The following is an 11,295-nucleotide window of genomic DNA, read 5'->3' as shown; positions in this document are numbered from 1 at the left end:
TCATGCTTATGCTGCTTTTATGCTTTTATAGATTTTACAGATTTACGGACCTCGTTCAGTCGTTTTAATAATCACAGAACGCCCAGAGAAACTCGAGGGGCTGGTATAGTTTCTATCCAGGACTATGAAGGGACGTCCTGCAGTCTGAGAGCACAGTTAATGAGACAGCGACGTCCCTGGTTTGAGTCCAGCCAAGGACTCGCACCTCCCTCTTTATTTAGACATATATCTTCTGTTGTTCCTGCCGTCAACTATCTGAAGTTTCGGCATTAAAGCTGCTGTAGATTAACACACTGGATAACTGGGCAGCGCTGCAGCCGAGGCTCCGTCCGGGAAAGGATGACTTTGGCGTCCTAATTCTTATTATTTAATAGGACAACCCCAAACTAAAAGTTCTATTCAAACCATCATTGATCAACCAATCTTTATGTGGCAGGAAGGCCGGTATATATGTCACTACTACTTCCTCACAGGCTCTGCTGTGTCCAGTGTGTGTTAACATCAGCTGCTTTACACTGACACCAGTGTCTTGTCTCAAAGAAACTGGGGTCTGTTCGCTGTCTGCTCATTTGCCAAAAAACTGAGTGTGATTCCTTTCACCACCAACATGTTTCCTTCGTCCTAGAGTCCCCTGAAGAACTGCAGGGAGAGTTCGTAGGTCAGGAACATGGTGGCGCTCATCGGGAAGCCTCGGATGGCGTTGACTGATGCTCCGCGGAAGAAAACCTGCACACAAGAAGACTAGTTAGTTAGTTACTCAGACTTTTAACTAGTTATTAAAACAAGCAGCTGATGAAACTCTAGACGTTGCCAAAAAAAGCAGAGCCAACCAGGGAAAGTACGTCACTGCTAACAAAGTGTATGTTTGGCACTCGACAGACTAAAGATATGAAAAGGTTTGTTAGTCTGGTGCCATTTTGGACTCGGTTCCCGTTTGGCAAAATACCCACATTTGTTTAGATCCAATGCCAGAAAATCCCTCAAACCTTTTATCTCTCATCCCCCTTTTTTAATTCAAAACTATCCATGTAGAAAACATTCAGGTGACATTAGCACGCTCCTCATCTCCTCTTCATCTTTCAACAGCGCTGTTGTTTTGTTTCTTATTCTTATCTTCTTGAATTTCACCTTTTAATAAAATGTATTACTTTACTGCAGGTCTCACTGTTCAACAGAAGAACAAACTCCAAAGGACACAGTGGGGTTATTTGGCTTTTGAGGACACTGTCCTGCAATAACCCGACTCACTGATCTGTGAATATCATGTCACATAAGCAATGACTTTCTGTTATTGATCACGACTGTTCTCCATGTCAGTTGGTCTACATCTTGTGACCTTTGACATCACAAACATTACGAACCCCGACTCCTGGACTCAGAGAAGCAGAGAAGTTGTTGATTTGAAGGCCATGTTGTAACCCCCCTAAAGCTTTTCAAGGCAACAAATCTACGGTTGGTAGTTTCATATGAAATTTAACAGCTGCATCGCGTACTTATTATTTCGGCTGATCCGTCAAAAGCATGTCATACTTTTGGGTGAAAAGTATGAAATAAATCAAATCAATCTGATAACACTGGGGAACACAATTTTTGGGTGCAGAATCCAAAACTGATCTCAGTTTTTCTCTATCACGTCAAGTTTTTGAACTATAGGATCCCCGTTTTCTTAAAAAATATGAAAAATACTGTACTTAACAGATATGTGCTTGTTTTATAAAAATATTCAAATATTGACATACAATGAAATATGAAAGAAACAGGCATGACTGCAATGTTTATTTAACACTATTATGTTTTTACAAAGGATATGGCTACTGTAAGTATAATTGTGTGCAAGTAGTTAAGGTAAAAATTTACGTTTATAGCTCAAGTGTTCAACTTGAGGACTATCGCGTTTGATGCTCCAACAATAGTCAGCCATCATATGTACATCCCATCTACCCTGATAACGTTCTTCCATAACCTTCAAATCTTGGTGAAATCGTTCACCTTGCTCGTCGCTAACAGCACCAAGATTTTCCGGAAAGCTGGCAAGATGGCAATGCAGAAAATGTAGTTTAATACTCATGTTGCAACCAAGCGCTTTGTAGCTCTCCAATAGTTTCTGAACAATTTCTGTGTAATTACTTGCACGTGTATTTCCAAGAAAGTTCTTGACGACGTCTTTGAATGATAACCAAGCATTCTTCTCAAGGTCTGACATAGTCCCGGTGAACTGAGCTGCCGAATTTGTGGACCATCAAACACACCGGCCTTGATTTTTTTCAATTGACAGTCCAGGAAATTGCAAGATGATGTTTGTGTTTGTCATATTGCAATAACTCAATGACTCTCTTTACATCTCCATGTTCTTCACGAAGACAGACAGAATGCCCAATAGGGACTGCACCAAATAAATTGCCGTTGTGTAGAAGGACACACTTCAAGCTCCGCTTTGAGCTGTCTCAACTGTGACTGCACAAACAAGTTGCCACGTAGCTGTAGATGAGTCCAATCGTAATCAGCTGGCAAGTCTTACTACAGCTAATCAGTGGAGTTTTGCTTATCTGGAGGGTAAGCTGTGGAGAAAACACTTGACGTGCTAGAAAAAAAACTGACTGCAATTTTGGAATCAGCATGCCAATTTTAGTTTTAATCAGCATAAAAATCTAACTCAACTTCCCCAGTGTAATCGGTGACTACAGAGGTAGTCAGAAGCTTGTTTTTCTATAGTGCACGTGTGGGTGTGAGGCTCTGGCTGCCGATGTTGTAACATGATCTTTACCACACTTTCATTCACTGACAGACTCACATGGTCCAGTACACTTCAGGGGATTCAAGTTCGGAGAACTCGGCTCGACTCTCACTAGGGTTTCACCTCTAACGATGAAACCATCTGTTTTATTTAACAGAATTTGAATTTTGAATTGCAACCTGGGATCTGGGATCGGATTTATGGCCAGTTAGCTCATTTACCGGGAAACGTAAACTGTGCCAGACTTAATTAAAGGCTCTGGAGCTATAAAGAACAAACATGTAGTGCTGCAGGGTTTTGCAACATAAGGATGAGGGGGGGCATTGAAACCAGATCGCAGTTGGTATATTGTATAAGCCCCGTATGTAATACTGTAGATATACAGTAAAATGATCTGAAAGCCAAACCTAATCATATCTTTTTGTAAAACTACATTTCTAACATCGGTTTCCGGGGTTTTCTTTGGTTATCTGAGGCGATGAGCCCCCTGTAGTAGACCAGTCACACTGCTGCTGTCGCTCACCTGAGCTCCCTCTGTCTTGTAGCTGTGGATGATGCAGTGTAATATTCCCCTGTACTTCCTCTGCAGCTGAGCGTCGGCCTGCATACGACTCTTCACCACATCAGCTGGCGTGGCCGTGACCCAGGAAATGGACCCTGAAGTAGAGAAGAACAACCTTTAGCTCCTGCTGTCAACACGTGAAGGGAGAAACAAACACTGCCGGGGTCACGGGTTCAAATCCCGGCAGTTTACGTATTACACGGCACCAAACAAGGAAAACTACAAGACACTCAGACTTAAAGCTCTTATATTTTGAATTGGTATGGTTCAGTTCTGTATATTGAGGTGTGTGATAATATTGTAGATATCATGACATTTGTGCTTGGAGAGACTTCCATTTGCTTAATTTGCTTGTTCATTCAAAGGTTGCACGTTTCAACTGAAACTCTAATCACAATTCAGGGGACAGATTCGTCGAAGGGTCTGAAGGCTCAGCTGAACCTGTGAATCTAAACTAACGATGCATTCAGGTGCTTCTCATGTCTTATATTCATTCAGACAGCTGACCAAGTGGTGAAGTACCAGTGGACAAAACACAAGAGGAAGCAAAACCAGCAGCATCATTTGAAGTTGCTCCTCAGCTGATAAAAGTGATTTTAAGTAGAATGAAATATTTCATAAAGTAAGCAAAAAACAAATTCTAAATCGATTATTTGGAGACTGGGAGGGGAACACGACCACGTTGGAAGAAATAAAATACTTTTAGAACATGTGAAAGATTGAATGTGATTCGTTTACAGGATTTCTGAATGTCTGTCCGACTGCACTGCATCAGAGGCTTAAACTGAAAATGAAAAAACGTAAAGCTTTTCTTGGACAACGACTTGCTTTAAATATAAAAACTACTTATTTATACACTTCAGTTAGGATGTAGAACTGCAGAGCTTGATTTGTGGCACACAGCTGATGTTTGGACTCGGTCATGTGTTCTGAGGCGGTCAGCCTGCATCTGGAAGCAAGTCTTCAACCTCAGAGACAAAAATTCCCAAATCACAGGCTCCACTCTGTTTATCCACACACAGCTCGGATTCATTTGGACCATGTGGTTGGCTGGAAGTTTACACCCCCCCCCCCCCCCCCCCGCTCTACAACTTGAAGAAAAAACACTGATTTCTTGAGCTTGAGTTGTGATGTTTCCATGTTAGTAGAGTCGTAATGGTTTGTGATTTCGGCCTGAAATTAGGTCACAATACTAACAAACCTAAAGGTACAATAAGGTCACATGACGTATTTATATCACAGGTTTATGGATCGAGCGTCACAAAGTGGTTCACTGGTCAGTAAAAACCACAGACACACTTCATGTTGTAAAACACACACAGACGTCAATAAAAAGTCCGTCTGCTCAAACAGAAACCATGCAGACTGCTGACTGAGCAGATCAAGACCGATCTGGGCTGTAATTCAAACCGGATGTGATGCCGAGATGATAACTGTGGCAGGTTGTTATTGACCCGGTTTAACTCCTGGACGTATACATGACACTTGTTTTGCATTTAAAGCAACCAGTACTTCAACTACCTTACCGAACCACATTAAATGAATCAATTAGTCGATCGTTTTCAGTATTTTCTGACATTTTATAGATTAAAAGACTTATAGATGAATTGAGGAAACATTCTGCAGATTAATCAATAATGAAAACTCTTCACCTCCTTCAGCCTACAAGCTGCCATTAAATACGCTGGCCAGGAGTGTTCTTTCAGAAGCAGCTGGCCTCAGATGGTCAGTGGTCTGGTGGAACTCGCCATGCCAGACAGATACTGTATGATACTGTATGACTGTAACTTAATCTGAGGAGGCACACTCAACAACAAACTTTCACCTGCATATAATAAAACACTGCAGCTAATTTGACAGCTGCTCAATCCAAAGAGCTACTACTGTACACGGACGCCCAAACACACAAACTCCACCAAGACATTAACGCTGTAAATCTGCACTGACCCACACACACATATGCTCTTTGTGGGTTCAACACTTCCAACGTGTTTTCCAGTTAACAAACTGCTGTTGTGACATCATTGATTGGGACATTCAGAAGCTAATAACGCAACTTAGCTTCAGTTCCAACCCACAGAAATCAGAGCATCAGTGTGGACTGTATGCATCTTTCTGCCCACCCCCCTCCTCCTCATTTGGAGAGCTTCCTGCTCCGTCACCTGCCATTCAACACAATGACATATAAGCTGACGTAGCCAATGACTGCTAAACTTCCACAAATGTTATTTCGCTTCGCAACTCTTTTCTTCATGTGTTTGATTCTCCAGTCAATTCGACATATGTCCAACATCAGTGGGTGGACGACTTCAGGCACTAATTAAACATAAATATCTCGCTATACGCTGCTACGCTAATGTTGACCTTTACCTGCTAGTCCTCCAGCCAGCCAGATGGAACAAGGATGAGGGCTTGACGTGGCGTCTGGCTTCAGTAGGTCGCAGAAGATGGTGTAAGGTATGAAGTAGAGCATGTATCCAGGAACGTCCCTCAGGATCATGGCCCCGGCCCCCCTGTACAGGCCCTGCAGGCCCTCGGTCTGCATGATGCTGCTGATGCAGTGGATGGGGCCTCGGTAGAGTCTCTGGTTGGGGATGTCGACGGAGCGCAGAGGGATGTTGGTGCCGTTCGATACGTTGCCGGCAAGTTGCAAGTTCTCTGTTGAAAAGGAATTAAATGTGATTGGCAAGTGTTAATGCAAAGCTTCACTTATTAAAAATGTAAGACACTGTTCACATTTCCTGGGATTGTGAGGACACAATCGCTGCAGCGGGCAGTTACAGACTTTATAATAAACTTCGTACAAAATCGGAACAATCCAGATACATGAATTACAGCTGAGTCTTCAAACTGTTGCCGGAAACCTTCTGGCACTTTGCACCATCATAAAAGAGTCCAGATCTATTAAAAGACAAAGCCAAAGTGTCAGTGAGTAATCACACGTGACACACAGTGTAAACAAATAAAAGGCTATAAAAGGTTCACGTGCCATTTCACCTTAATTATAATTAAACTGCTCTGACCTCAGTTTTATTGGTTTACTGTTGAATGGAAAGATACAACCCAGACAACACAACTCCACCCAAAACCTGATGCTCTGGTATCAAACTTCCCCTGTAGGGTTGAAAGGTGTCTTAAACTCCAAATGCCAAAGAATGCACGAAACACCAACAAACTCGAAGTCACTCCACGCTGAGCGCAGCAGGAGGATGCTGCTGGCCTTTCACAGCTACACTTCCACACAGCAGGGGGGGGGGGGTTTGATAGCTAACAGATATTATTTTGGGATTATTGTTTTCAGAATAAGAAACCACCAGGACTGCAACTAACTATTGAAGTTTAAATATCAGGCGACGAGAACTCGCTGCTCTCAAAGTAAACAGAGCGATAAGGTAGAAATGTTTCCAAATCGCTGACTGCAGTTGTGTCACACAGTCAGCGATATTTGTTTTGTGTTGCAGTGTCATGATAACATTCGGCTATTTGACGACCATGAACTGGCCTGATGTGATCGTTTGTCCCTCTGTGGCGCCATCCTTTAATGTATTTTCTGATTTTTTACTTTTCTTCTTTTAAGTTTTCGAAAAACAAAACTGGGCAAATTAAAAGCATTTGCGGCAGGCTGGGTCTGCACAGCTGTAGACAGTTTGTCTGTAACTATGTGGACTAAGTGCCAGAAAACCACAGAGAGGGTTAAAAAAAAACAAAAACAAGAACACCAGTCTCATCTGTTCAGCTTTGGAGTTAATGGTTTTTCTTCTTTCTGCTGCCTACGGGGGAAAAACTAAAAGGCAAGACGAAACAAACAAACCCAGATTTACCTGCTAGAACCGTCTGCGTCTGCATTTGTAGTCTGATCTTGACCAGATCCACCGGGGCTCCCAGGCCCACCGACATTAGTCCAGTCAGCATGCTGGCCACAGTCAGGTCCAGCATGCTGCAGGGATGCCGCCCGTCGCCATAGCGATACTTGCTTATAAGCCTCTGTGTGTTGCTGAAGAAGCCGAACACCACTGAGTTGTAGACGGTGATGCTGGCCAGCGGGAAGGACATGCCTTTAAAGAAGCCCATGACCTGAAAGACAGTGAGGGAGCAGGACAGTTACTGTAGCTGATGAACTAACAGAAAATAAACCAAAAACACATTTCCTGGTGGCGAAAGCAAGTAAAACTAAACTCAGACTATTGCAAACAATGCACAGGATGAAAAATGGGGGGGTGGGGTTGCTGCCAAATATTTGGAGTCTTTTCTTCGTGGAAAGTATTCCCTCTTAGCGGGGGGAGGTTGGAGTTTGGGAGACACATGTTGAAACTTAAAACACAGCTGTCAACTTCAAACAAATCATCTGACCAGGGAGAAAAGCAGACCTGTGGTGTCTGACAGGGCTGAAACTAACATGTTCGCAGCGTTCAAGAGGTTCAAATGAACAAACGTTACTAAATGTTCAAATCACGAGGATGCACGCCACACTGCCAGTGGAACAATGCAACAGATGTTGTGGACGCTCTTCTTCAGTTCTCACCAACTAAATGCAGATTGAATCAGGCCTGTTGCACAATTCAACTCGACTCAATCATTTTCTTTTCACTGGACATATGCAGCTGTAAGAATTCATATAGCACAAATGATCATCCTGGTCATCATTTTAAGCGTCAACAAACGCACAATAAAAATGTAGCTTTAAGAAATCCTGCTGAGAAACGGGGTCACTGGAAACTTTGGAGGGACTGTCGTTGGGACTTCCATGTAAAATTGAGGTGCATGTCTGAAAAGGGCTATAGCTGTAATGTGTGTCATCAGTAATATTTTGAGTCTAAATGGTATTATCAAATTTGTGGGAATGTAAATAAGGTTCTAACTATGATTGTGAGTTTTATGTCACCAACAGATGACGAAGTGGAACTGAGAGTAACACGTGGCAGAAAACCTCCGTGCAGTGTGTAGGTGCCAAATAAAGTAATAAAACATGCAGATTTCTTCAGACCCACGTCTAATAAATCTCTTTGAATCTTTTACGTTGACTCTCTGTCTTTACTGTCCCCAACAGCCCCGTACAAAGCACTCCGACGACATCTTATTATCGCTATCCTTCATGTTTACCGTCTCCTTGCGGTAGATGGTGAGGACGCAGTGCAGAGTGTTGTTGTAACCTCTCCCCGCCTGGAGGCGCGTCTGCCGGAGAAAAACAGAGCAGCTTTATTACAAAATACTATCCAATAGAACAGAAAGCCAAAGGCTCAGCCCTGTTTTAGCGTGAGCCGGACACTCTTTTCTTATAGATTATAGTTTACTTTCATTTCTCTCTCTTTCAAAAGACTGAAACATGTTCATGAGGTTTCTCTGTCCAAACTTCTAAGACATATAGAACTTTTGTACGGGACAGTAACTTTTTTTTATCTGGTATAAAAACATTACAAAGAGAAATCACTGTTAACATTCTGCTAAGAATGCCAGCTAACCTGGAACTGGGACAGACCGTCGGCTCTTCATGGACCAGACTCAGAAGATGTTTTTAATAAAAAACTACCACATATGTATCACGTCTTTTCTGTCTGAAAAACGACATAACTGAAACCTTTGTAGCTGCATAGATGCCAGTTTGTCAGAGTAAACAAAGTCCTTGATTGCTCTTGTGTAACAACAAATAAACCACGATGTGCCACAAAGAGCTTCAGGAATCTTGATGAAGTGCAGATTTTTGCTCTTTTATTTAACGACTATAATCAGGACAAGACAGTTATGTCGTTTATGGTCAGATCCTGCTGTAGGACTTAAATACCTTGACTGTGTCCAGCGGATGGCCCACGACCACACTGGAAGCTCCTGCAGCCAAAAGAGAAGAAAAACAGACAGAAGAAGAAGAAATGAATGCACAAAATGCAACATGTGTTACCACCAGGAGGAAGAGATTCTTTTGCTCGTTTCTTTTATGAAGTGGGCTTTTTGGTTTGTGTTGATTTGTGTTGTGTGTGTTGTCCTTTAGGGGGCGAAGCAGCAGGAGACTGGTCAAACTGGGCCGCCATCACGGGGCCCTGGGGCAAAAATAAGCCATTGTGCCCTGATTAACCCCCCTGTTCCCACTGTTCCCACTGTTCCCACTGCGCTCTGTGCATTGTGTGTGTGCCTCAGCACCTCCATCCCATCAGGCACACAGCGTGCACTACGCATGGCAACACAGCGCGTGTCGAGACACCCAGTTAACAACCAGTGCTACCTGGACCGAGATCTGCCCCGTGTCAACTACACTTCAGGAACTTGATGAAGCATGTATTTAGGACTGGGCACCACTTCAACATTTAGCATTTCTGTTGATAGTGTGCTTTTGGGGCAACTTCACTCGACCAACTTACTGTGGTTGAAAAGTTGTGAAAGACGGAACTGAAGAAAAAAGGAGCGACTGAAGCTCCTCCTGCCTGCAGAGCGTAACAACTCAACTCAAGCATTCCTATAATATTCCCACAGCCACAAAATGATGTTTCTGTGGAAAACTCAAAACTCCTCACTTCAACATGTGCGTCCTTGAATCTCTCAGGGTTTTACTGCAGCATTATCTCCTGGCATTCCTATTTTATGAACTTTTCTAGAACTTGAAAACAGGGGAACTGACGTGTTTGTGCGCATTTAACGAAGCAGTCCAAAACTCAAAGGTCTCAGTAACGAGCTCAAACTATAATGAGATGTGGCCCCTCGGGCTGCTTTGTTGTCGTGTCCTGGGGTCCTTTACAGGGTCCCTGGGGGTCATCAGCAGAATAAAAGATGCTTTAAATCAACTGTTATTTTATTCACTGAAAGACAATGAGAGGATTCATATAAAAGGCCTGTTTGGTAAAAAGCAGTTTAGCCGTTTTCATGAATACAAACACAAAGTTTGTCAGTTGACAGTCAAACGTTGTTGCAGCAGTTGTTGCATTTTCTTTCAGTTAAGCTTCATGTTCGAGTTTGTTTGGTTTTAGTTTTTCTATTTCTGACGTTTTGTTCTAAAGTTTGCAACATTCATCAGCTTCTTTCCTTCAATGACTGTAATATTTTCACATTTCTTACATGGATCTTAACTTTGCCTTCAGTTTTATTTCCTGATCCTGTCTTTCATTTTGATATTTGAAAATATAGGACCGCCTTGGATGAACAACAACAACAACAACATCTCAGTATTGGGGTGTCAGAGGCCTACTTTTTGTTTATGCAACTGAATGTGATGCAGCAGCAGCGCCCCTGGCGGTCAGGTCCGTCACTGCATGTATTCCACATTAAAGGCGTTTTCTCAGCAGATTTTCTTTTCTCCAGAATCCGGTGAACCGCTGAAGGCGCGGATGGAGGAGATACCGCATTTAAAATAATATATTTATCTCAGGTCAGAGGTAAAACACGGAAGGTGAGAGTGTTTGTTTATCAGTGTGGGGAAAGGAGGGGGGTGGTAGATTTCCTTGCATACCCTCCATTGTTTACACTGGATGTGGGTGCACGGGGGGGCTGCAGTCGTTCTCCTGCAAACCGGGTTTAATGGTCGGAAAGCAGCAGCTTGGGTGTGTTTCTGAAGCGGAGTGTTCCTCCACGCAGAGCAGATACATCCAGACAAACAGTGATGAGAAGCCAATGAGTGGATGGACTCACCCCCCCCCCCCCCCCCCCCCCACTGAACTCTGGGCAGCAGGCAGCCTCTCACTGAGTCTACATAAGAAATAAGTTTGTGTCACTCACCGCCGATCCATCCTGCGATAAAATCATCCATCCGAAAGTTCTTTGAGGTCTGCATCTTCAACTCTGAGCTGCTCTGCGCGTCCAAACTTCATCCGTCCGCGAGTAAAAACTTTAAGTGCTCTCTGCTCCGGTGAGGGGGGGGGGGGCGACCGGGCTCCAGCCTGTATCGATAATGCAGCGGCAGATCCGTTTCTGAGAAGAGAAACAGAGATCCCGCAATGTGTGTGTGCTTTGATAAGAAGGCTGCACAGCAGGTTGGCACCAGCAACCAATCAGAGCAAAGTTTGAATCTGCGGGACAG

The 11,295-nt window shown here is 43.4% G+C and overlaps 1 protein-coding gene across 1 annotated transcript; it reads right to left on the bottom strand.

Moving 5' to 3' along the window:
- Positions 1–621: 621 nt before the first annotated feature.
- slc25a48 (solute carrier family 25 member 48) lies at positions 622–11,049 on the bottom strand. The gene is made up of 7 exons (XM_070913650.1): positions 10,995–11,049; positions 9,076–9,119; positions 8,397–8,468; positions 7,118–7,370; positions 5,667–5,954; positions 3,258–3,391; positions 622–726 (listed from the first exon to the last, which is right to left on the bottom strand). The coding sequence occupies exons 1-7, from the start codon at positions 11,047–11,049 to the stop codon at positions 622–624; spliced, it is 951 nt and encodes a 316-aa protein (XP_070769751.1).
- Positions 11,050–11,295: the final 246 nt, after the last annotated feature.

This window comes from Enoplosus armatus, chromosome 10, assembly GCF_043641665.1.
Source record: "Enoplosus armatus isolate fEnoArm2 chromosome 10, fEnoArm2.hap1, whole genome shotgun sequence".
Taxonomy (NCBI): Eukaryota; Metazoa; Chordata; class Actinopteri; order Centrarchiformes; family Enoplosidae; genus Enoplosus; species Enoplosus armatus.
The sequence above is the reverse complement of the archived record's forward strand: the minus strand, read 5'-3'. Positions and strand labels throughout refer to the sequence as shown.